Source organism: Ictidomys tridecemlineatus, chromosome 9, assembly GCF_052094955.1.
Source record: "Ictidomys tridecemlineatus isolate mIctTri1 chromosome 9, mIctTri1.hap1, whole genome shotgun sequence".
Classification (NCBI taxonomy): domain Eukaryota; kingdom Metazoa; phylum Chordata; class Mammalia; order Rodentia; family Sciuridae; genus Ictidomys; species Ictidomys tridecemlineatus.
Genome location: NC_135485.1, coordinates 122,486,550 through 122,513,120, shown reverse-complemented (window position 1 = coordinate 122,513,120; position 26,571 = coordinate 122,486,550). Strand labels below are relative to the sequence as shown.

The following is a 26,571-nucleotide window of genomic DNA, read 5'->3' as shown; positions in this document are numbered from 1 at the left end:
TAGCTGGCCCTTTTGAGATGATGTTTGAACAGATATTTGAATGAGATGAATGTCATCTCCCAGACAGAGGAAACAGCAAGGGCGGAAAAAAAGTTTGGTGTGTTAGAGCAACGGTGAAGAGGACTCTGGCTTGGAACCAAGAGTCAGGAAAAGGTATGAGGAATGTGGTTCAAGAGGCAACTAGCAGCTAAGATTGTTGTGTGTGGCATAGAAATGAGAACAACTGGCAGAAGATGAGAAAGTTGAAAGAAGATTTGAATTGCAGTTTGCAGTTAGCAGTATTTGAAAAATAAAGACCAGTTCGGGGTTGACACTAAAAAAAAAGAAAGAAAGAAAGAAAGAAATATGTGTAACAACCAGCACACTCTTGTACTCCCAGATATTCAGGAGGCTGAGGCAGGAGGATTGTAAGTTCAAAGCTAGCCTGGATAACCTAGTGAGACTTGTCTCAAAATAAAAAATAAAAAGTAAAAAAAAAAAAAAAAAAAAAAAAAAGGAGGGGGGGTGGCTGGGCACAGTGAAGCATGCCTGTAATCCCAGAGGCTCAGGAGGCTAAAGGCAGGAGGATCATGAGTTCAAAAACCAGCCTCAGCAAAAGCAAGGTGCTAAGCAACTCAGTGAGACCCTGTCTCTAAATAAAATACAAAATTGTGCTGGGGATGTGGCTCAGTGGTTTAGTGCCCCTGAGTTCAATCCCCAGTATCCCACCCGCAACCAAAAAAATAAAAAAGGGGTCTGGGGTGTGCCCCTGGGTTCATTGCTGGTAGAAGGAGGGAGGGAGGGATAGAGACATGCAAGAAAAATGAAAAAATGAAAAAATTTAAATTTAATGAATTTCCATATACTTATCATCCAGATTCAATAATTATTTGGATTTTATCACATTTGCTTTATTCCTTTATTAATAGGTTTGAGAGTCATTTGCCTCTTAAAACTATGAAATTGTCAGGATAACATAAAGGGGAAATTGGGATACAACAAGAACATTTATAATCATATTACAACTCCGTCCTGATTGTAATTTGTTTTAGAAAAGTACAGAGTGCCCATGGTGATGGTTTTAAGGAACAGCTATGCTGGTTAAGAAAGGAATGCATGTCAAGTATCCACTTTTTCTGAATTGTTTCCAGATGTGTTTTGGATTTGGGCTCTTTTTTTTTTTTTCTTCAGATTTTGGAATATTTGCATGTACGTAAATGAGTATCTTGGGGATAGGACCCAAATCTAAACACGGAATTCATTCATGTTTCATATACATCTTACATGCATAATCTGAAGTTAGTTTGGTTCAATATTTTACACATGACTGTGACCTGTCACATGAGGTCAAGTGTAGAACTTTCCATTTGTGGTATCATGTCAGAGATTTCAGATTGGAGCATTTTGAATTGGGAATGCTCAGCCTGTACCAGTGTTGGTGGAAATTATTCCAGTATTTGTCCTGTTGAACTTAACTATATTTGTAGCTTCTTTACATGGTATTTTCATGTTATACAGTAGTTACACATTTGTCTGACAATAGTTATATAAGCGAGATTAGTAATCTTATTTTATAATGAGGAAAATGAAAGTTTCAGAAGTAATGTGACTTATGTAAAGTATATAAAGGGGCAGAGCTGGACCTTAAATCATTACTTGTAATAACTCTTTGGCTAGTTCCTGTAACTTTGTGCATAGGCTTATTTACCTAATACTTTTGAACTATGTTGACTTTTTAGTAGATTAGCTTTTTTTTTTGCACAATTTATCTATTTATTTACTTTAAAAAATTTATTCTGATTTGTTATACATGATGGCAGAATGCACATATAGAGCACAACTTTTCAAGACACTGATTTCACACCAGTGAAACTTAGGGTGATGATGTCTAACTCATTTCACCATCATTTCTATCCTCTTGCTACCCCTCATTTCTCCTCCCTTCCCTTTGCCCTATCTAAAGTTCCTCCATTCCAAAAGGCTGTATTTTTGCTAATACAGAAGGAAATTTCAAAGACTTTGAATTATGAATTTAATAGAATTGCTTTCTCTTTTTGTAGGCAAACAAAAATCTGAATAATTTCATCCATCACAGATGGCATTTGTGCTTTTTGATATTGAAACAAAATATGGTCTCAGTTGAGATGCATAATCAGTTCACTAAGTATTGTGGCTTTCATTGTCTGAAGCCATAACTAGAACAATTAAAGTTGAAAATTTGTGGCTTCTTTCTTCTTTCTCTTTCTTCAGTGGGGATCTTTGTTAGGAGTCAAGAAAGCAGTGGGTTTGATTCATATAAATGCCGGAATATGTATGTGTGTGTATGTGTGTGACATGTAAGTACTCACTAAATGTTACCTCTTATTATTCACGTAGGACTTCTTTTGTAAGAAGGTGCAATATTTTGATTTGTTTAAATTTCTTAACTTTTCTAGGCCTTAGTTACCTCATCTGTAAAATTGGGAAAATTATATTTATCCCACAGAGCAGATGTGAGGGCTAAATGAAGTAATTCATGTAATATGTTTAGCACGTTGTTTAGCCTATAATAAACATTCAGGAAATATCAACCTTTTAATCATTACTGTTAGTATTAGAGAAAGGAACCATAAAGCTGTCAAACAAGTTTCATAGTATTCTGATATTCTGAAATTCTGAAAAATTGCCACACTATTTCAGAATTATCTAATAAATCAAAACTATTCACAAAGATATTAGGAGACTATTTTAAAATTTATCTACTTCTTGTTTGTAAGATTGGTGTCCCAATCTTATGTTGACAGCAAATGAAATCAGCTTTAGCTCATCCACTGAGAAAAAGGATTACTAAGAGGATAGAAGTGTCATGAGGCTTGGGAAACTAGAATCCTGGCTATACACTAGGAATATTGAGCACTGGTCCATTCAGGATACCATTGCTGCCATTGTTTAGCTCCAGGTGTAGCAGTTTGTATTGTTTGTACCTCTGTCTCTGGTAGCTGGAAGTTGCAATGGCTGAATGAGGTCTTGCTTCAGTTATTGCTTTCCCCAAATTCTTTGCTGTCTTTATTCTTTTTTTTTTTTTAACTGGGGATTTAACCCAGGGATGCTTTACCACTGAGCTATATCTCCAGCTCTGTTTTTTGGGGGGCAGGGGTGGCATTAGGGATTGAATTCAGGGGCACTTAACCACTGAGCAACATCTCCAGCCCTAATTTGTATTTTATAGAGACAGGGTCTCCTTGAGTTACTTTGTGCCTTGCATTTGCTAAGACTGACTTTGAACCCTTGATCCTCCTGTCTCAGCCTCCTGAGCCACTGGGATTACAGGCCTGCGCCACTGCACCTGGCATCCCCAGCTCTTTCTACTTTTTATTTTGAGACAGATTCTCACTAAGTTTCTTAGGGCCAAAGTTGCCAAGGCTGGCTTTGAACTTGGCATTCCTCCTATTTCAGCCTCCCTAGTTGCTTACATTGGGATTACAGGTACTCGTCACTGTACCCAACCTCATATCTATCCTTGTTATTACCACTAGCATTTTGATGGTGCAAGTGCCTCTGGTTTGGCAAAGCGTAGATAATAGGGCAGTGCCCTAGAGCTTGGGAAACAACAACAACATCATCATCATCATCATCATCATCATCATCATCATCATCATATGTTCAGCACTTAGTTTTAAATTAAAATATGTGTGTGTGTGTGTGTGTGTGTGTGTGTGTGTGTGTGTGTGTACACACACATTTATTTTATGCTACAACAATGCTATGAGGAAGGTACTATTATTTATCTAAGGAAAAAGAGTACTATGAATCTTGCTTAAGTAAGGTTCATAGCTACAAAACAGAGGAGCCATGAATGGAACCCCAAGCAAGGGTCTTTGCAGTTTTCCAGATATTTGTCTTGATAATCTGGTATTTTCAGTTTTATATTATATGAAGCAGGCTCTGCCTTTTTCCAGAGCTCAAAATATGGAGACTTTTCCCAACATTGAGAGAGGGCTGGGACTGGGTAGCCAAAAAGAACAACATAAACTTAGTACTTGGCTGAAGTCTGACTTGGCAAACCAGTTACGCCTCTATTGCTGTTTTAAAAGATCTAAGATGAGTGCAGAGGGATTTTTTTCTTAGTGGTTGCATTTCATGCTCTGCTGTTCTTTAGATATTTGCCATTGCTTAAATATTCTTTTGGAGGCAGTACTTACATTTTTAAGATTCTGGGTCAGGCAATATTGTTTGTAAAATGACAGGCTGATGCAATCATTTTTGCAATGAGTATTGTCATAATTTATTTTTTGTAGCTGGATGTATTTTGGCAAATGTTGGAACTTCTTTTGCTTCTGAGTTGTAGAGCTGTAAATCAGACCCTCCTTGTAGATTGGCATTGTGATCTGAATCACTCCACCCCACCAGACTGGTGCGGTTGTTCTGTGAGTGGATTTGGGGCTTGCAGGAAAAATCCTTTTTGTTTGAGGTGATATAATGGAATTTTACCCTTTTTTTCAAAATAAATAGTTAATTGATATAAAATTTATGTAGAATAAAAGCATACCCATTTTATATGTATACCCCAATGCATTTTTACAAATGTATAAACTTGGGAACCATAATTATCAAGAGGATATAGATTGTTTGAGACAGGAAGATCTCCAGTTCAAAGCCAGTCTCAGCAAAAACAAGGTGCTAAGCAACTCAGTGAGACCCTGTCTCTAAATAAAATACAAAATAGTCCTGGGGGTGTGGCTTAGTGATTGAGTGCCCCTGAGTTCAATCCCCAGTACCCAAAAATAGATAGATAGATAGATATTGTTTCTATCATCTTTAAGTTTCTTGTGCCCCTCCCCTACCACTCCTGTCCCAGGCAACCACTGATCTGTCATGACAGGTTAGTTTACTATGTTCTAACATTCTATATAAATAGAATCAAATAGTCTGTATCCTTTTGTGCCTGCAATATGTTGTGAGATTAATCAGAGTCCTGCCATGTGTCAGTAAGTCTTTCCTTTTTATTGCTCAGGAGTATTCCATTATTGTGGATATGCTGTAGTTTGTTTATTAAATAGCTTTTAGTGGATATTTTATTTTCTCGTTTGGGGTTCCAGGTATTTCTGAGATTCAAAATCATTGTCATCCATACAAGTCAGAACATTAGTTTTAATTTCTTTTTGATCAGTGCTTAGGTATAGAAGTAAGTTATATGGTCAAATGTGTATTTACTTGTATAGGAAATTGCTAAACAATTCTTCAAAGTGAAATACATTTTTACATCCCCTCCAGCAATGTATTAACACTTGTTATTACCAGTTATTTTATCTTGAGCCATTATAGTGGTATCTTATTGGGTTTTCTTTTCTTTTTTAAATTCTAATTTGTTATGCATGGCAGCAGAATGCATTACAATTCATATTACACATATAGAGCACAATTTTTTATATCTCTGGTTGTACACAAAGTAGAATCAACCATTCGTGTCTTCATACATGTATTTAGGGTAATGATGTCCATCTCATTTTACCGTCTTTCCTGCCCCTTGCCCTCTCCTTTCGTCTCCCTCCCTCCCCTCTGCTCTATCTAGAGTTCATCTAATCCTCCTATGCTCCCCCTCCCTACCTCAGTATGAGTCAGTCCACCTTATATCAGAAAACATTCGGCATTTGTTTTTTGGGGATTGACTAACTTCACTTAGCATTATCTTCTCCAATTCCATTCCTTACCTGCAAATGCCATGATTTTATTCTCTTTTAATGCTGAATAGTATTCCATTGTGTATATATACCACATTTTCATTATCCATTCATCAACTGAAGGGCATCTAGGTTGGTTCCACAGTTTAGCTATTGTGAATTATGCTTCTATAAACATTGATGTGTCTGTGTCCCTGTAGTATGCTATTTTTAAGTCCTTTGGGTATAGACCGAGGAGTGGGATAGCTGGGTCAAATGGTGGTTTCATTCCCAGTTTTCCAAGGAATCTCCATACTGTTTTCTGTATTGGCTGCACCAATTTGCAGTTCCACCAGTAATGTATGAGTATGCCTTTCCCCCCCCACATTCTCACCAACACTTTTGTTGTTTGTCTTCATAACAGCTGCCATTCTGACTGGAGTGAGTGAGAGGAAATCCAGAGTAGTTTTGATTTGCATTTCTCTAATTACTAGAGGTGTTGAACACTTTTTTCATGTATTTGTTGATTGATTGTACATCATCTTCTGAGAAGTGTCTGTTCAGTTCCTTGGCCCATTGATTGATTGGGATATTTGATTTTTTGGTGTTAAGATTTTTGAGTTCTTTATATATCCTAGAGATTTTTGCTCCCCAATGTAGGTTCTCTATTACCCATTGATTGTTTCTTTTGCTGAGAAGAAGCTTTTTAGTTTGAATCCATCCCATTTATTGATTCTTGATTTTAATTCTTGCACTATAGGAATCTTATTAAGGAAGTCAGGGCCTAACCTGACGATGGAGATTTGGGCCCAAGTTTTCTTCTGTTAAGCGTAGTGTCTCTGGTTTAATTCCTAGGTCCTTGATCCACTTTGATCATGGTGAGAGAGAGGGGTTTAATTTCATTTTGTTGCATATGGATTTCCAGTTTTCCCAGCAACCTTTGTTGAAGAGGCTATCTTTTTCTCCAGTATGTGTTTTGCACATTTGTCTAATATAAGATAACTGTAGTTATGTGGGTTTGTCTCTGTGTCCTCTATTCTGTACTATTGGTCTACCAGTCGGTTTGGGTGCCAATATCATGCTGTTTTTGTTTCTATTGCTATGTAGTATAATTTAAGGTCTAGTATAGTGATGCCACCTGCTTTATTCTTTCTGCTATTGATTGCTTTAGCTATTCTATGTCTCTTATTTTTCCAGATGAATTTCATGACTGCTTTTTCTATTTCTATGAGGAATGTCATTGGGATTTTGATTGGAATTGCATTAAATCTGTATAGTGCTTTTGGTAATATGGTCATTTTGCAAATATTAATTCTGCCTATCCAAGAACAAGGTAGATCTTTCCATCTTCTAAGGTCTTCTTTAATTTCTTTCTTTAGGATTCTGTAATTTTGATTATATAGATCCTTCAGCTCTTTCATTAAGTTGATTCCCAAGTATTTTATTTATTCTATTTTATTTGAGGCTATTGTAAATGGGGTAGTTTTCCTTATTTCCCTTTTAGATGATTTGTCATTGATATACAGAAATGCATTTGATTTATGGGTGTTAATTTTATATCCTGCTACTTTGCTGAAATCATTTATTAGTTCTAGAAGATACCTGGTGGAATTTTGGGGGTCTTCTAGGTATAGAATCATATCATCAGCAAACAGTGCTAATATGAGTTCTTCTTTTCCTACCCGTATCCCTTTAATTTCTTTTGTCTGTCTAATAGCCCTGGCCAGTGTTTCAAGAACTGTGTTAAATAAAAGTGGTGAAATAGGGCATCTCTGTCTTGTTTCAGTTTTTGGAGGGAATGCTTTCAATTTTTCTCCATTTAGAATGATGTTGGCCTGGGGTTTAGCATAGATAGCTTTTACCATGTTGAGATATGTTCCTGTTTTCCCTAAATTTTCTAATGTTTTGAACATGAAGGGGTGCTGAATTTTCTTGAATGCTTTTTCTGTATCTATTGAGATGATCATATGGTTCTTTAAATTTATTGATGTGATGAGTTGCATTTATTGATTTCCATATGTTAAACCAACCTTGCATCCCTGGTTGAACCCTACTTGATCATAGTGCACTATCTTTTTGATATGTTTCTGTATTCATTAGAAATATTGGTCTGAAGTTTTCTTTCTTTAATGTGTCCCTGCCTATCTTTGGAATCAAGGTGATACTGGCCTCATAGAATGAGTTTGAAAGTGCTCCCTCTTTTTCTATTTCACGAAATAATTTGAGGAGTATTGGTGTTAGTTCTTCTTTAAAGGTCTTGTAGAACTCAGCTGTGTATCATCCAGTCCTGGACTTTTCTTGGTTGGTAGACTTCTAATGGCATCTTCTATTTCATTCCTTGAAATTGATCTGTTTAAATTGTGTATATTATCCTGATTCAATTTGGGCAAATCATATGACTCTAGGAATTTTTCGATGCCCTCGATATTTTCTATCTTATTGGAGTACAAGTTTTCAAAATAATTTCTAATTATCTTCTGCGTTTCTGTAGTGTCTGTTGTGATATTTTCTTTTTAATCACGTTTGTTAGTGAGTTTAGTTTTCTCTCTCCTTTTCTTTTGTTAGCATGGCTAAGGGTTTGTCAATTTTATTTATTTTCTCAAAGAACCAACTTTTTGTTTTGTCAATTTTTTCAGTTGTTTCTTTTGTTTCAATTTCATCTCTGATTTTAATTATTTCCTGTCTCCTACTAATATGGGGGTTGGTTTATTCTTTTTCTAGGGCTTTAAGATATAATATTATGTCATTTATTTGTTGACTTTTTCTTCTTTTAAGGAATGAACTTCATGCAATGAACTTTCCTGTGAGAACTGTCTTTATAGTGTTCCAGAGATTTTGATATGTTGTATCAGTGTTCTCATTTATCTCTAAGAATTTTTTAACTGCCTCCTTGATGACTTTTGCAACCCATTGTTCATTTAGTAGCATATTATTTAGACTCTAGTTGTTGGAGTAGCTTTTATTTTTTATTTTATCATTGTTTTCTAGTTTCATTCCATTATGATCTGATAGAATGTAGGGTAGAATCTCCAGTATTTAATATTTGCTAAGAGTTGCTTTGTGGCATAATATATGGTGTATTTTAGAGAAGGATCCATGTGCTGCTAAGAAGAATGTGTTGTTCTTCACTTATTGAAGGTCAGTTAAGTCTAAGTTATTGATTGTATTATTGTAAATTATAGATAATTTCTTTGTTCAGCTTTTGTTTGGAAGATCATTCCAGTGGTGAAAGAGGTGTGTTAAAGTCACCGAGAATTATTATGTTGTGGTCTGTTTGACTCTTGAACTTGAGAAGAGTTTGTTTGATGAACATAGATGCTCCATTGTTTGGGACATATATATTTATAATTGTTATGTCTTGTTGGTGTGTGGGTTCCTTTAGCAGTATGTAGTGTCCTTCTTCATCCCTTTTGATTAACTTTGGCTTGAGGTCTACTTTATTTGGTATGAGGATGGAAACCCCTGCTTACTTCCACAGTCCATGTGAGTGGTATGATTTTTCCCAACCTTTCACCTTCAGTCTGAGGATGTCTTTTCCTATGAGATGAGTCTCTTGGAGGCAGCATATTGTTGGGTCTTTTTTTTTTTTTTTTTATTCAATCTGCTAGTCTATGTTTTTTGATTGGTGATTTAGGCCATTATTATTCAGGGTTATTATTGAGACATGATTTGTATTCCCAGCCATTTTTGTTTATTTTTGGTATTTAACTTGACTTGGTTTCTCCTTTGATTAGTTTTTCCCTTAGTGTAATAACTCCCCCTGCTGATTTTCATCATTGTTTTTCATTTCCTCTTCATGGAATATTTTGCCAATGATGTTCTGTAGTTCAAGCTTTGTAGTTGTAAATTCTTTTAATTTTTGTTTATCATGGAAACTTTTTATTTCATCATCAAATCTAAAACTTAATTTTGCTAGATATAAGATTCTTGGTTGGCATCCATTTTCTTTCAGAGCTTGGTATACGATGTTCCATAATCTCCTGGCTTTGAGAGTCTGGGTTGAAAGATCTGCTGGTATATAATTGGTCCCCCCAAATGTGATCTGATTCCTCTCTTGCGGCTTTTAAGATTCTATCCTTATTCTGTATGCTAAGGCATTTTCATTATAATGTGCCTTGGTGTAGATCTGTTGTAATTTTGTACGTTTGGTGTCCTGTAAGACTCTTGTATTTGATTTTCCAATTCATTCTTCATGCTTGGAAAATTTTCTGATATTATCTCGTTGAAGAGATTGTGCATTCCTTTGGTTTGAATCTCTGTGCCTTCCTCTGTCCCAATAACTCTTAGATTTTGTCTTTTGATGCTATCCCATAATTGTTGGATGTTCTGTTCATGGTTTCTTTCTATCTTCAGAGTCTCTCTTTCTTGAAGTAATCTTTTGCTACCTGTATTTGCTCTCTTATCTTGTTGTTGGAGTGATCAGTTTTTGCCTGTATTTGCTTATTTAGGTCATTCTTTATTCACAGAGCATTTTAATTATGAACATTCTGAACTCCTTCTCTGACATTTCATCAACTGTGCTGTCCATAGGTTCTGTTATTATAGTGTCCTGGTTGGTTTGGGGCACTTTCCTCCCTTGTTTTTTCATGTTGTCTATGTGTCTTCCTTTCTTGCAGTGTGGATCTGAAATGTTACAGTTTCTACCCTATAATCTTGTAGTATTTGTGCAGTTTATCTGTACCTCACTTGATGTTGGGCTTCCAGACCTTGCAGGTGTCCCTTGATATATGCTACTGCAACTAAAGATGGTGGCGACAATAGGGGAGGTATCTCGAGATAGCAGTGAAGGTGCCCCAAGATGGATGCAATGTCTTTCAGAGATGGGGCTGAAAGGGTGGGCCTTACACTGACTTTGGGATGCCTGCTCCGAGATGCAGTTGCTTCTAGGCCCTGTTTTTGTCTAGAGGTGGAGGCTATTTTGCATGGGGAAGGTTATGGTAATGTCTGCAGTGTTCCAAGATGGAAGTGGGTTAGGCCTGGGCTCCCAGGTGGGAGGGAAAGGCATGTGTGTGGCGGACTTAGACCTATCCTGGGCCTGGGTCCTGCACTATTTGGGTTTTCTTGATGTACTTATTTGCCATTTATGTTTTCTTCTGAAAAAAGTTTTGACCATTTTATATTTGAGTTGTCTTAGGTGACACGAGTGTGTGTGTGTGTATGTGTACGTGTGTGTGTGTGTGTGTGTGTGTGTGTGTAGGTGTGAACTGTTTTATTCCAGTCTGTGAATTTCCTTTTCAATTTTTTTTTAATGGTGTCATTTGGAAGTTTTTAGTGGGGTTTTGTTTTGTTTTGTTTTGCTTTGTTTTTGGCAGTCGGGAGTTGAACCCAGGGGCATGCTACTGCTGAGCTACATCCCTATCCCTTTTTATTTTACTTTGAAAAGGGTCTTGCTAAATTGCCCAGGCTGAGCTGTACTTGGATCCTCAGCCTCTGGATTCTCTTTCCGGTACCCAGCTGGAAAGTTTTAGTTTTCATGCAGTCCAGGTTATCAGTGTTTTTCTTTTATTATTTTTGCTTTTGTGTCTAAGAAATGTTTCCCTACTCCAAAGACATGAGTCAGTACTTGCTCATTCTGTGATAACCACTATTCTGCCTACTATTATAATTAATTACTGGTTTTCCTTCTTTTTTTGTGTGGTGCTGAGGATAGAACCCAAGGCCTTGTGCATGCAAGTCAAGCACTCTACCAGCTGAGCTATATCCCCAGCCCTGTTTTCTTTTTGAATCGAATCATACATTACTCTTTTGTTCTGGTTTCATATGCAGAGAATAAAGTTTTTTCTCACTGTTCATCCTGTAGATTGTTCTATTGGATGACTAGGCCACAGTCTATTCAGTGAACATTTGGATTGTCACCAATTTTTGGCTATTATAAATAAAGCTGCTCTGCATACGTACCTTTTGATGGACAGATGCACTTATTTTTGTTAGGTGTATTCCTAGGAGCAAAATTGCTGGGATATTGGCTAGTCATATATTTAATAATATTGCTCAATAGTTTTCTAAAGTGATTTTATCAGTATCAGCAATGTATTAGTCTCGTTGTTCCACGTACTTGGTGATACTGGGTTTGTCAGTTCTTCTAATTTGGCCATTCTTCTTTTTTTTTTTTTTTCTTTTCCCCATTTTTTGTTTTTCTTTTGCAGTGCTGGGAATTGAACCCAGGGCTCCATGCCTGCTAGGCAAGTACTCTACCACTGAGCTACATCCTCAGCCTTTTCATTTTATTTTTCTATTTTAAGACAGGGTCTCACTGTATTGTTCAGGCTGGCCTTGAACTTGTGATCTTTCTGCCTCAGCCTCCTGAGTCGCTGGACAAGCATTTGTCACTACAGCTAACTTAATTTTGGCTATTCTAAAGAGCATATAGTGGTGTTTTATTTGTGGTTTTACTCAGCATGATATGTTGAACTAAATGGCTTTGCAGATACTTCCCAATACTGAAATTTTCTGTTTGTTTTAAAGAGTGGCAAAGGTTATGGTTAAGGACCCGTGTAGCATGCTGCACTTTTCAGTAATAGATATTTGTATGGCTGATCTGGCTGTGTTCACCTTCCTCTGCTGTCTAGGGTATGCTTATAGCAGTGCTTGTCACTCAGCTGCACTTTAGAATCACGTGGTGAGATTTTTAAAATAGTTTAAAGCTTGCTGGCCACTCACACAAGGGATGAATGGAGGCCATCATTAAATCATGATCTCTGTGGAGTGGTTAAAAGCTCCCCAGGTAGTTCTGAGATGCAGAAGCTTGAGAATCATTGGCATATCTGAGTGAGACATTCCATTGCCTCTTGAGAACTTGACATACACTTTAGGGATGAAATACCACCATAAAATCACTATTAAGTTTGTGCACTGTTAATTTATCCCCAGCTTTGGCTCGTTGTTCCCTGGCTTTCACATTTTTGGTTCTCCAATATACAGTGTTGTTTCAAAGTCAGTTCTGTGCTCATATTTTTGATTTTGCATCACTCTTCATGTTACAAGGTTAAGTCTGCTTTTAAAGTGCACTCAACTACATATAAATACAATTTGCTGTCTATAAAAATAAGTGCATTTTTTTCTATTAGGGCATATAGCAGCATTCAGTCACATAGAGTAGTTGATCAATTTTGATCTTTTCCTTACACATGACTGGATTTAGAATGTGCTTGGAATTAACAGGGCATGAAAGAAGGACATAATTTGGTTGTTGCTTTATAAAATGAAAAGTGAACATGTGTAGTTTTTTTATTAATTTCCAAACAAGTAATATAATCTAGAATGTAAGACCTATGTATTGGATTTTAAAAGATAATTTCCAAAGATTCATCTGTATAGAATTCCTAACACTTATTTTCTAACTTGGAAGAATTCAGTTGTGGCTAGAACTGGCTTATAATGACTTACAAACACTGATTGTTAATTTTCAGGAATTTGTGAGCCAGCTTTTGAACACAGCCATTACTTCTTTTACAAAAATTTTATAAACTTAGATTAAATATATATATTAAAATAAAAGTAAGACATACTCAAAGTGTACTAGCTTCTTAATATTTTATGGTATCTTCCTGTGCTCCTGAGGTTATTTGTGGCTAATGGTAGCTCTGTGGTAAACTACTACATGTGGTGTGACAGTACATTTCTCTCTGCCTCTGGATTCAGTGAGGTCATGTTGGAAGCTTGAAATTGGCCCCAGTTGACAACACAGAATAGGTGAAAACAAAGATCAGGACTTTTCTTTTCTTTCTTTCTTTTTTTTTATTTGGAGAATCAGTTGTTAACCACTTACTAGCCACTGCCCTGGAAGGATCATTATTTATTCATTGGGTGCTAGCTGCTCTTTATAAATGCTTTGGATACACATTCACTTAATTTCCTCAAGTGTTATTCGAGATGTATATATTTTAATATACTTATAGATGAGAAAAATCAGATTAAGAAGATCACATTGCAGCTGCTGTGTTGTTGAGCTGAGATTTTAACCCATCTTTCATATTCCAAAGACCTTACCCTTCCTGTTATACTATAGACTCTCGGAAGTCTCTTTGGTTTTAAGCCCCATCCTGCTAATTTGTATATTGTCTGTTAATTTATTCAGTACTGTAATGGTCATTAAGTAGTGTTTCCTGAAATGGGTCATTCGTTGTAGAGAATCTAAGATAACAAATAGGTAATATAAGAATGTTTGTACATCTTTTGGCAACTGAGTATTCCTATTACCTGCTCTATGGCATAAAATAATATTGGTTTATCATTTTATTTTTCATTTTCAGAACATTTGTTTCCTATTTAAAGTCACAAATTAGAACAATATGTAATAATTCCACTGCTGTGGTTTTCTCTGCTGTGTTTGCATCATGAAGCTGTTTATCCCCTTGCCCCTGCAACTTTTTTGCAGTGTCCTCTGCTTTTAATGTTCCATAGGATGCTTTTCTTGGGTTCTCCTCTTGCCTTCTATTTCATGCCATCTCCATCCTTTACAGTGATTAACTCTCAGGTACCTCTTAGCCTGGGTACTAGACCTGCATTTTGGAATTCCTTGTGTTCTCATGGACTTGGATACTCCACAGACATTCTCAAATTCATGTTATTTACAACTGAACACATTGTCTGTCCTTCTCAAGCCAAATGAACCTTTTACTTTTCCTACTGTGGTGATTGACATGTTCATCTTTCCAGGTGCCCAAGCCACAAATTTGGGGGTGAGAAGGAGGTAGGTCATCCTAGATTCCTTTTTATCTCCCACAGTCTAGTTATCTCTATCTCTTCTACCTTCTTAGTATCACTTGAATATATGTATTTTTCTATCCCTACACCCTTAGTTCAGATTTTTATTACTTACCTGCGGGAAGCCATCTGTGAAATACGTAACGATCTTCTCTTACATGAAGCCAGGTATATTTAGGTTTGGCTTTGGGAACTATCCATGACTCTCCCACTGCAATAGATTGCCTAGTGCACATGACCTTTATCTCTGCTAGGAAAATCCCTTAGTAGCTCTGGAGATGGGTGTAACCTGTTAGGAACTGAACAGCCCATCTTGAACCTTTTTTGGTGAAGATCATTCTATGGAAGGCCTTTGATGTTTCCCTATATAAATAAAGCAGACACAGGCTCCATTTTGCCAAAGTCTAGAAGCTCCATCCATCAGATCAGCTTGCTGGTTCTGTCTTGACTTTTGGAATTACTTTCTGTGTTCTGTGGTTTTTTCACTGTTATATTTTTCATAGCTTTTATTTCTCAGCCAGCCCATTTCACCGTGGGGAACCCCATTCCAACCACCTGTGTGGGACAGAGTCGAATTTACCTTGAACTACAAAATATTCTTCTAAACAGGTGTTCTACCACCATTTTGTTCTCCTTTTAATTTAATCTAACCTTCCACTAAGCCATTTGTTTTCTAGACATTTCTACTGCTTTGTCTTTATATCCCTTTTAGGTTTTGTTTCTTTTTTAAAAAAAAAAAAAACTCCTCTCCTTTTCCCCCCTCCCATTCTCTTTTCTTACCTTTTTATTTATTATTTGAAAATATTTTAGAATTCCATTTTCATTTTTCTGGCCACTTGGCTGTACTTCTTTACATTATACTTTTAGTGGTTGCTATAAAGATTGTGGTATATATTCTAAACTCTTCGTATTCCACTTATAATTAATAATGTGTTGCTTAATTTACAATATGAAAGTCTTGCAGGTTTTTAATGTCCATTTTTCCCTTGTCTCCTCCCACCTTGTTTCTCAATATAGTTGTTATATATAATAAATCTAGGTAAATTATGAGCCCCAGAAGATGTTACAGTATCTGTTTCAAGCAGTTATATGGTTTATAAAGAAATTGAGAGAAAAAGGCAAAAAAAAGGAAAAAATTTAAAAATAGTCTTTTGTGTTAACTCATATCTTGCCCTTTTCTTTTCTGAAGATCCATGTTTCTGTCTGATTTTATTTCCCTTCAGACTGAAGAACTTCCTTTAGCATTTCTTACAATGCAAATCTGCTGCTGAATTATCTAAGTTTTATCTGAAAACATTTTTATTTTCCCTTCCTTCCTTGTTTGATTTTTTTTTTTCATTTTCATTTTTTTCCCAGTTCTGGGAATTGAAAAAAGGGACACTCTACCTCAGATTGCAAGCTGGGCCATCACACCTGCTTCTCCTTTATTCTTTTTTTTTTTATCTTCACAATTTTATTTTGTATACACATTTCCTCTAAATCAGTGAATTTCTAGGCCTGGTTCAAGTAACTGAAGGGCCTTTATAAGTACTTTATATTGTCTAGACCCAAGGTATGCTGCAAACATAGTCTGAAGTAAAATGGGAAATAACATCTTTCTGAAGATAGGCTTAGAAATTTTAATCCAGTAAGTTAAGGTGTTTCCTTTCTCTGGTAGCAGGGCTGATTGATTCCTGGCTGCTAGGCCACCATTTATAGATATAGCCAAGAAAACAGGATACAGACCTCCTAAAACTAAACCAACAAGTCCACCCCGTGTCACAGTACAGGTTTCACAATTCAAATCACCTGTACTCAAAGGTAAACTTACAAAACCTTTGAAAGATGCATTTGCTGTCAAAAATGGGAGTGCTGCCATTGGTAAAGTAGCAGCTATTCGGGCCTGTGTTACATGCAAGACACGCAGAAAAAGACTGTTTGCTATTAGGCCACAAAGAGCAGCATTAAGTCCATTATATGTGGATCCATGTTCAAGTAGATTCCTTTCTGCTTCTGGTAGTAGTTCAATTTTTCTGGCTATGATATCAAAAATTGACTTTTCCTTGATAGTATCATGTGGTTTATGCTTTTCCATCTTGACCCTGCCGCTCTCCTCCCAACAGCCAGTGCCTCCCCTGTTCTAACACGCCGGGGCTTAAGATACAACCTTTACTCCGTTCCTCCCAGCGCAGCCATCTTCGGCAGACACCTCTCCTTTATTCTTGAAGGGTATTTTTATTGGATATAGTATTCTGGGTGGACAGTTTTTTGTTTTTCATCACTTTAGAAAATGTTCTGTTCTCTTCTGGCTTTTGTAAATTCTGGTGAGAAGTTAGACATTAATTGTTCCCAGATAATAATGTTTTTCTCTTGCTGCTTTTAAAGTTAGCTTTTTCCATTTTTGGGCTTTAAATTTATTAATTCCCCACAATATTACATATTTTAGTCAACAACAGTGGTCCCATAAGATTATATTGTTAGTGAAAATGTAGCTTAGTTTGTGTAAGTACACTCTTAACAATGTTGGTAGGACAGAATTGCCTGATTCATTTCTCAGAATGTATCCCCATTATAAGCAGCATATGACTGTCTTTGACTCTGATGTGCCTTGGCACAGTCTTCTTTGTTTTTATTTTGCATTGTATTTTTTTAGCATCTTGTATCTTCCAATCTTTTTTTCCAACTTTTTTTTTTTTTTTTTTTTTTTTTTTTTAGTTGTAGTCAGACACAATAGCTTTATTTTATTTGTCTTTATGTGGTGCTGAGGATCGAATCCAGCGCCTCGAACATGCTAGGTAAGCGCTCTACTGCTGAGCCACAACCCCAGACCCCAACTTTTGTCATCTAATTTTGGGAAATTTTTAGTCATTAGTTCTTCAAATATTTTTCTGTGCCTTATACTCCCTCCTCCTCTTATATTTCAGTTACACATATGTTGGTCCATTTAATGTCATCTAATAAGTCTCTCAATCTCTTTTTTCTTCAGTCTACTTTACTCTTTGTTCTTCATGTTGGATAATTTGTTTTGATTTGTCTTTACCCTTTCCTCTGTCATTTCCATTTGGATGTTAAGTCTAGTTATTTTTTTTAAATATTAATTCGTAAGTCTTAGGTGGACACAATATTGTTATTTTACATTTATGTGGTGCTAAGGATTGAACCCAGTGCCTCATGCTAGGTGAGCATTCTACCAATTAGCCACAACCCCAGCCCTAGTAATTTTTTTAAATTGTATTTTTCAGTTCTAGAATTTCCTTTTTTGGGGGGGCGGTACTAGAAATTGAATTCAGGAACATTTTGCCACACAGCCATATCCTCATCCCTTTTTAAAATTTGTTTATCTTTTATTTTGAGACCAGTTCATGAGAAGTTGCTTAGGACTTCTCTAAGTTGCTGAAGCTGGCTTTGATCTTGCATCCTCCTGCCTCAGCCTCCCAAGCTGCTGGGATTATAGTCATGTACCACTGCAAATGGCCTGGAATTTTTATTTGGTTCATTTCTATTGGTTATATTTCTGTACTTGAATTTTTTTTCCTTCAGTGCTTGGATTTGAACTCAAAGCCTCACACATGGTAGGCAAGTGTTTTACCACTGATCTATATCCCAGCCCTGAGATATTTTTCCCACTGATATTTTTGTTCGTTGAAACTACTTCATTTTATTTGTTGAAAGTTGTTAAATAGCTTCTTTAAAATCTTTGTCTCTTTCAATGTCTGGTTCATCTCAGAATCAACCTAGATTGATTTTGTTTTTCTATGTGTTTATTTTCTTGTCTCATTACATGTCTAGCAGTTTTTAATTGTATTCTGAACATTGTGAACATTAATGTGTGGAGATTGTAGATTGGTTGTTTTTCCCAAATGATATTGTTTCCTTTGATTTAGTGGTAATTTTCTTACCTGGGCTTACATTACAAACTGTTTCTTGATGACACATCTAGTCTTAGTTCAGATCTTTTCTCATTAGCTGAGGTCATTTGAGTCTGTTCTACCCAGTCAAGTTCAAGGGTTGTCAGAGATGTGGGTAGGCAGTTTGGGATCCTCAGAATTCTCTTTTCCCTTCACTTTTCCTTGACTTAACTTTTCCTCAGACTCCCCAGTAGGAAGACTTTTGCCAATTCTTTTTACTCCCTGACTGTTGCTGGGTGTACAGCATAGAGTATTGAGCTTCAGACTAAAAGCCGAGAGGATTGAAACTGACTCTCATAGCTCCCTGTCTCCCTCCTCCAAGTGAGCATGCACTTCCCACCAGAGTTGCTGCTTTCCTTTACCTTTTAGTGCCTTAAAGCAATTGTTTTTAAAAGTGTGTGAAGTTTGTATGTTTTTTTTTTTGTTGTTGTTGTTGTTTGGGTTTTGTTTTTTTGCAGGGTGGGGAGATTTAGTAGTATCTTGGTCCATTAGTGTGCAACAGAAACCTTTTTTTAAAACCTGTCCTCAGAAACTTCCTGTTAAGGTTTTTCTCCTAACTTTGGAGGTTTTCCTCCTAAGATTCCTTTGCTAATTCCTCCTCATTTCCCCATTTCTTAGGGCTTGAGATATCTCAGAGCTCAGTCTTCAGACCCCCTTTCTACCTATATCAATTCTTCAAGGCAAGGGTCAGGCCAAAGACATTCTAGTCCATTCACATATTGTCTACAGCTGCTTTTGGACTACAACAGCAAAATCGAGTAGAATTTTGCAACAGAGAATCTTTGGTACATAGAGCCTAAGATATTTACTCCTTGATCTTTCATAGAAAAAGCATGTTGACTTCTTGGTCTAGGTGATCTCGTCCAGTCAGAGATTTAAATGCCATTTATACACTGTTGTCTTTTACATTTCTTTTTCCCAGCTTCAAGCTTTCCCCACCCCCCTGGGATTTTATGTGCAATAGCTTACTTACCTTTTCACTTTAATGTACAGTAGGCTTGATATTTCCTTGATATTTCCCCTATATTGTGCTCCTCCATGAGTCTTACCTGGGTCTGTTGTTGGCAATTCCATTTTTTTCAGCCCAGACCCCTAGAGTTATTCTTGGCCTCATTTTGTTTTGTTTTTAAGAGAGAGATTTCACATCTCTTTTAAGGAGTTCCTATTGGCTCTAGCCTCAGCATGCATCTGGAATCAGATCAGTCTGTGTATCTCCAGCCACTGTCACTCTACTCCAGTAGAATCATTTACCTAGATTACTCCAATAGCTTCCTAATTGCTGTCCTTCCTTCTGCCTTTGTTCAACTGTTGTTTAACACAGGAGCAAAAGTACAGTCCTTTTGAAACACAAATCAGATTGTTTTATTCTACTATTCAGAATACTTAGATGGCTTCTCATTTCACTCAGAATAAAATCCACAGTTCTTCTGATGGTCTCTAAACCTACAGTATTCTTCCTACTGACTGTCTCTGACATTTGATACTATTCTTCCCCTCAAACCAAACAGCTTTCTTGTCTTTCCATGAAAGGTTGAGCATGATCCCATCTCTTGGTATTTGTACCCACTATTCCCTCTGCATGGAGTGCTGTATTCCTACATGCCTTTATGACTCACTCCGCCACTTTATTCAGGTCTCACAAAGTATAATACCACTTCTGAGATTTTCCTTGATCACCCTATCAAGAGCAAGCATGAGCTTGTGTGTATGTGCTTCTATCTGTGTATATATATGTACACATATCTGTATACACACACATCCATTAACGTTTATGACTGACGTATATGCTTGTTTGTTTCCCCAAATACAATTTTTATTGGTTGGAAGGGTGGTACTGGGGATTGAACCCTGGGGCACTTTACCACTGAGCCACAACCCAGCCGTTTTTATTTTTTATGTTTCAGACACAATTTTATTAAGTTGCGTAGGACCTCTCTGAATTGCTGAGGCTGGCCTCAAACTTGGGATCCTCCTGCTTTAGCCTCCCAAGTTGCTGGGATTACAGGTGTGCATCACCATGCCCAGTCCCAAATAGGATTTAAGCTTTATGAGTATAGGGGGTTTTGTTCATTTTGATCATCATTGTCCTGTGAGTCTGAAATTCTGCCTAACACATTATAGAGCACAAGAAATTAGTTGAATAGATTTATGAATGCTAATTCACCGTTCTAATCAAGTTACTTAAAAATTTCCAGAATATACCGTTTCAAAAATTTTTTTTAAAGAAAAAATAAAATTCCAGAGTACACTGGACTGTTTCCACTCTGCTCCCTCTCTTCATTTCTTCTGTTGAGTCTCTCATTCACTGCAGTACTGTCAGCCTATTACTTTCAGCTTGAATGTCACCTCTGATTAGTTTCCCTCTTACTGATTAACACATTGTTAATATAAATGCTTTCCTCTCAGAGCTCACCATACTGAATTATAATTATTTTTTACCTGCCAAAACTTTAAGTTCCCTGAAGGCAGAGAACTGATTTATATTTCTATTATATCTTCTGCACATTGTCTAGAAGGTAGTAAGCACATAGTGAAATACCAACTGTTTTTAGAAGGATGAAAGAAAATAATTTTGCTGTTTGAAAAAGTTATGATAACTTGATAGCTTGATTGGAATAGAGACCAAATACTGGTGTCATTTCCTTCTCCTTCTCCCCCTCTCTCTCTTTTTATAAAGAAACACATGTATTTCTACTAGCTGGTACACTTACAAATCACACAAAGATACATATTTATTTTTAAAATAAAGACTTGAAAATGAAACCAATTCATCAAATTTTTACCAAAGTATGACAAGAAATCTTTTATGCAAAAAGTAAAAATTGATGCAGAAATAACCCTCAACTTTTCTAATATCTTAAAAATCACATTAATTCTATAATAGACTATTTCTAAATATGGAATTTTAATTGTACCTTGCCCATTTCTGTCATGCTTACAATAAAAAAAAGTGCTCTAAGTATAATTAATGGAATTATTACATTTAAAACTTTTTCTTCATATAAAAGATAACAATCACTTCATTTTTTAAAAATTTATTATTACCATACACTAATTTTTTTTAAATTCCTTTTTTTTTTTTGAGAGAGAGAGAGAGAGAGAGAGAGAGAGAGAGAGAGAGAGAGAGAGAGAATTTTAATATTTATTTTTTAGTTTTCGGCAGACACATCATCTTTGAATGTGGTGCTAAGGATCGAACCCAGGCCGCACGCATGCCAGGCGAGCGCGCTACCGCTTGAGCCACATCCCCAGCCCCACAATCACTTCATATATTAATTTTCTACTTTATATTGTACTAAGATTACTTTACATTAAAGAACTACTTGATGTATCATCATGACTACTTAGGTACATTCTTTGATATTCACATCTACCTTAATGTATATGTCACAGTCCATTTAAATAAATTTTCTAGTAGATATCAAATGATCTAATAACATAGCACTACTCTTTTTAAGAGCAAATATTGAGGTTTTATTATGACTGCCTTTGGGAAATACACTGAATTTTAAAAACACAAGTAAATCACTCATGGTACCTGACGTTGATTCTTCATTTATTTTTTTGAGAGTCCCTCCTATCCCCTGCCTTTGGATGTATTGGGAATTGACCCCAGGGATGCTCTATCACTGAGCCATATCCCCAGACTTGTTTTTGCTATTTAGAGATAGGATCTCCCTAAGTTACAAGGGCTGGCCTCAAACTTGCCATCCTCCTGCCTCAGCCTCTGGAGCCACTGGGATTATAGGCATGTGCCAACACACCCAGCTTGAGTCTCTACCTACCCAATGGTGCTTAATGACTGAGCCACATCTCTAGAGCTTTTAATTTTTTATTTTGAGACAGGGTCTTGCTAAGTTGCTTAGGGCCTTACTAAATTACTGAGGCTGGCTTTGAATTTGTGATCCTCCCATCTCAGCCTCAGGAGCTACTAGGATTACAGTCGTGAGTCACCGTACCTGGTGACTCTCTACTTTTAAATACAACATTTATTTTACTACAAAATGAAGAAAAAATAAAAAATGTTCTTTTATCCAGTGAAGAAGAATTATGAGAAGAGAAATAATAATACTTCAATGCTGATTATATTTTATAGAACTTAAAAATTCAGTTTTCATTGTTCTGCTGTGTTATGTTTGTATGTGAGGTGTCCCTCAAAAGCTCACATGTGGGACCATGCAAGAAAGTTCAGAGAAGAAAAGATTGGGTTGTTAGAGTCTTAACCCAATCAGGGAGTTAATCCCCTAGTAGGGGGGTGGCTGGAGGAGGTGAGAATTGGGGGCATGGCTTTGGGGTATATATTTTGTATCTGGCCAGTGGAGTCTCCCTCTGCTTTCTGATCATCATGTGAACTGGTTCTCTCTGCCACACTCTTCCACCATGATGTCTTGCCTCACCTTGAGCCCCAAGGAATGGAGACAACCTTCCGTGGACTAAGACCTCTGAAATCGTGAGCCTTTGAATAAACTTATCCTCCTCTACAATTGTTCTGGTCAGGTCTTTTAGTCGCAGCAGCAAAATAGATCACTAAAATAGCTATAGCTTTTTATTTAATAATATAAATAAAATGTTGAGAGTCTTACAAGATGATGACTTTGGCTTGGAGTATCATTCAGTGGTCAAGTACATGATCAGCATGTGCAAAGCCTTGGGTTAAATCCCTGGCACCCCCCCAAAAAAATTATGATTACAATTAAAAAGCTTTGAACCAGGAGGCTGGGAATTTAGCTTAGGGGTGGTACACTTGCCTACCATGTGTGAGGTGCTGGTTTTGACTCTAGCATTGCAAAAAAAAAAAAAAGTTTGGAACTGGAACAGTATGATAAATCTAATGGCAACCTCTTAAACTCCATTTTAAGTTATCTCTGCTTTCAAATAACACTTTAAAATGTTCTCATATAACCAGATTATGATTGCCGTCATCAGCTTAGGGATATTTTTTCAGTGTTCAAAGTTATAATGTTTGGCATCAGAAAGGATATTGGCATCAAAAAATGTGTTGGAATCACTTTTGATTTGTGAATTAAAAATTAAAAATCTAGAACTAGCGCCAGTGGTTCCTGTGACAGGGTAAATATTCCCCTTCGAGTAATGTTTGCTTCACAATTAAAGTAATATTTTTATTTTTCCCTCAGAGTTTATTAAGGAAAAGAAATTACAAACCACAATTTTTTTTTTTCAGTTGAGGTGAAAAAAACTGCTTCATAAGTTCATATGTTGTAAAAGCCACTGCTTGAGAGGGAAGATACCAAATGTATATCTCTTATTTTCAAGGCACAGAAACTTAATTCCAGTAACCACAAGTAATCTGAATGGAGTAGCAGTAAGAAAGTCAGAATATCAAAATAATCTAAAAAACCAAGACTATTAAGTGAGGCAGGTTAGAGTGATAGTCAGCTCTGGGTTGCTGGGACAGTATAGCTGGCAAGAACAACTGAAGAGGAGGGAAAGTTTATTTTGGCTCATGATTTCAAAGATTTGGTGCATAGTGTGCTGACCCTCTTCCTCTGGGCCCAAGGTGAGATTTATTAACATACAATAGGTTTATTAACATATAGGATTTAACATATAATAGGTTGATAATTTTGGAAAGGCATCCAGAGGGAAGTTGCTCAGAATGTGGCAGCCAGAAGCAGGAAGAGGGAGAAGGGGAGAAGAGGCCTGAAGAAAGATACATTCTTCCAGGGCACACCCCAAGTGACCTACCACCTCTAGCCACACTCTACCTGCCTACAGTTACCAGCCGTCCATTTAAACTAGGACTGACTGATGAGGTTTCAGCTGTCACCATTCAGTCATTTTACCTCCAGCCATTCCTGCATTAACACAGGAGCTTTGGGGAGACATCTCATATCCAATCCATAGCAGTCTCTTCAACACTTTTTAGTAACATTAAGACATTATTTCATTGTCATTGTTGTCACACTGGCCCTGTGCCCAAGAATTGGTAGGTAGAACTGCTCATGTCTTAGCAGGAATCAAGGCAGTTGGACCAAGATGAATTACTAGTCATATTCTTTTCACCATTATAAACTTTCAGTAAAGAAAAATACCAGTCCTCTTTAAAAATGACTTGGATGGAGCAGAAAACTTTTTATTAAGTCTTTTAAATATTCTGTTTGACAAAATGAGAAGTATCCTTACAGCATTCCTGCTGCATGCCAAAAGCTCAGCAGTTGCCTAGAAGACATGTGTGATTATATTCTGAGCTAGCTGGGTTTTTGTTTTTAATGAAATATCATCTTTTTACTTGGAAAAATAACATAAAAGCAAACTATGACTATATTTAGATTTGGATGTTTGAGAGACATATTTTGGAAAACCTGTTACTTCAAGTTAAATCATGGACAGTGTTAACAGTGATCAAATTCAAGATTTCAAGCAAAAATTTGGACTTTTTAATATAAGGAATGTGTCAGTATTTGAAAGATCTGCACAACTCAGAACCAGAATTTTAAAAAATGACCATTGTATGATGATACCAAATTATGTACATATGGAAGATTCATTCAGAAGACAAAGAAGACCAATGGATTTTAATGTAGCAGAATATAAAAAGTCCTTTGATATGCTTTTATATTTCATATTATGCTTAGGTTTAAGAAAGTACCACTTATCAAGTTTTGGTATAATATCAAAGAAGAATATCCAGTTATTTTGAGGAGACATAGTCATGAACCAGATTTTTATTCACATAGTTTTGTCAAAACACATACAGCAACAAATTTAATGAAAAAGTAGATATGAAAATCCAGCTGTCTTCTTATAAAGGCAGACATTAATTTGCAAAAGTATAAAAGAGTGCTATTTGTCTCACTAAATTTTTGTAGTTTTGGAAAGCAGTTATTTTTTATTAAAGGATTTATTAACATAATAGTTTGATAATTGTTTCTTTAAATGGATTAATAAATATAAAGTCCTCAGCATTAATGCTAGATAGTAAATATTGATAGATATAATCCACATAAACAGAAGTTTTTTGAAGTCTTTAATGATTTTTAAGAATGTAAGAGGATTTTGAGACCAAAGTTTGAGAATTGCTATTTCTATGTAGTGCTGAGATTATTTTCCGTCAAAACTTCTGACACTTGACAGCATCTTTTCATAGAGTGCAACATATCATGCTTCAGCTGGATATAACAACTGTATCTTTGTTATTTTAATCTTCGTTTTTCTTGTTACCCTGCCTTTACTACTTCTGTCATTATATAGCAGGTCTCATACATCTCGTATACTTTTGCAGGGGGGAAGTCCCCAGCCCACCACCCAACCATACTTGCCATGTGTACCCCCACTTAGATTTTACAAAAAAGAGAATCCTGTGTGCATAAGTTAAGGTGAAGAGACCAGCTCCACTAGCCCCCCTGGTGGCAAAAAAGGAGAGCTGCCCATGTTGTGGCATTCAACCAAGGGGTTTTGGAAGTGGCAATGGTCTCCCGTGGTGATTCTTGTCCCCTGGCAGCCAATTGAGGGTGAAATGTCCAAATGTGTGTTTAAGATTCTATGGGATTATTTTTGTTTTGTGTAACATTTTGTGTGTACACACACACTCTCTCTCTCTCTCTCTCTCTCTCTCTCTCTCTCTCTCTCTCTCTCTCTCTCTCTCTCCCCCCCCCCCCCAACACACACAAATGGAGAGAGAGACATAGATCTGTCCTGTTTCTGGATGAAGCACCATGCACTGGCTGAGAAGCTGAACCCTGTTTCTGGGAGCTATGGTGATAAGCTGGCCCTCCAGGCCTGAGAACCTGCTCTTCTATGGTCGTGCCAGTCTGATTTTGAGATGCACAGGTTTGGAGATGTAAGGGCCATTTATTCCTTTGGGCAGTCCTTGTCATGTGAGGAAAGGACTCCCATGAGTTGGGAGGCCTTTGGAAGGTACTTGTGAACGTTGTGTCCCTGTAGAGGTGCTGTGTAGTCCTCACTACATAGGGATTCTTTTCCTGCGGATTAAGGGAGGCTGTCAAAGCTTGTGGTGTTGCTGCCCGAGGTATTCTGAGGTGTGTTCTTGGACTGTCTGTCAGTGCTCAGGACTAGGAAGCTGCTATCTGTTCATGTCATATCAGGTCATGACCTACTGAGGGTGACAGACTGCAGTGTGCAGTGGCCGGGTGGTTGAGCAGTAGGAGGTATTTGGAAGGAGCCACAGTCTCCCTATTGGCAAGAGGTTGGCTGGTTCTGAGCGGAAGGGACATCTACCTCACAGGACCTGTCTTTTCAGGGAGTCTCACATTGAAGTCTTGTCAGATCTCCACCTGCTCAGGCTTTTGGAAATAGAGGGGATGGGAATTTTTTAGACTGGGGAGATCATGGGGAGCCAGATCTTTTCACTGAGGTCCCAACAGTTAATCTCTTAAAAA

The 26,571-nt window shown here is 36.9% G+C and overlaps 2 protein-coding genes across 8 annotated transcripts in view; one reads left to right on the top strand and one right to left on the bottom strand.

Annotated features, from left to right (window-relative positions):
* The window catches only part of Arfip1 (ARF interacting protein 1), a 109,216-nt gene that overhangs the window by 21,371 nt on the left and 61,274 nt on the right, over window positions 1-26,571 (top strand). The window contains exon 1 of one of the 7 annotated variants that reach the window (XM_013363928.4): window positions 25,842-26,012. The exons of the other annotated variants lie outside the window; for them this stretch is intronic. Within the exon in view, the coding sequence (XP_013219382.2) occupies window positions 25,995-26,012 (18 nt within the window). The 5' untranslated portion in view covers window positions 25,842-25,994. Of the gene's footprint in view, window positions 1-25,841; window positions 26,013-26,571 lie in introns of those variants that run through there. 7 annotated transcript variants of the gene reach the window in all.
* LOC101957186 (transmembrane protein 126A) lies at window positions 15,730-16,517 on the bottom strand. Its single transcript, XM_078022029.1, has 2 exons — window positions 16,471-16,517; window positions 15,730-16,405 (listed from the first exon to the last, which is right to left on the bottom strand). Exon 2 carries the CDS (start codon window positions 16,396-16,398, stop codon window positions 15,805-15,807), a length of 594 nt encoding a protein of 197 aa, XP_077878155.1. The 5' UTR covers window positions 16,399-16,405; window positions 16,471-16,517; the 3' UTR covers window positions 15,730-15,804.

Bases quoted from the DNA above. Each gene is read 5' to 3' on its own strand.
- LOC101957186 (XM_078022029.1), bottom strand. From the start codon at position 16,398: ATGGAAAAGCATAAACCACATGATACTATCAAGGAAAAGTCAATTTTT.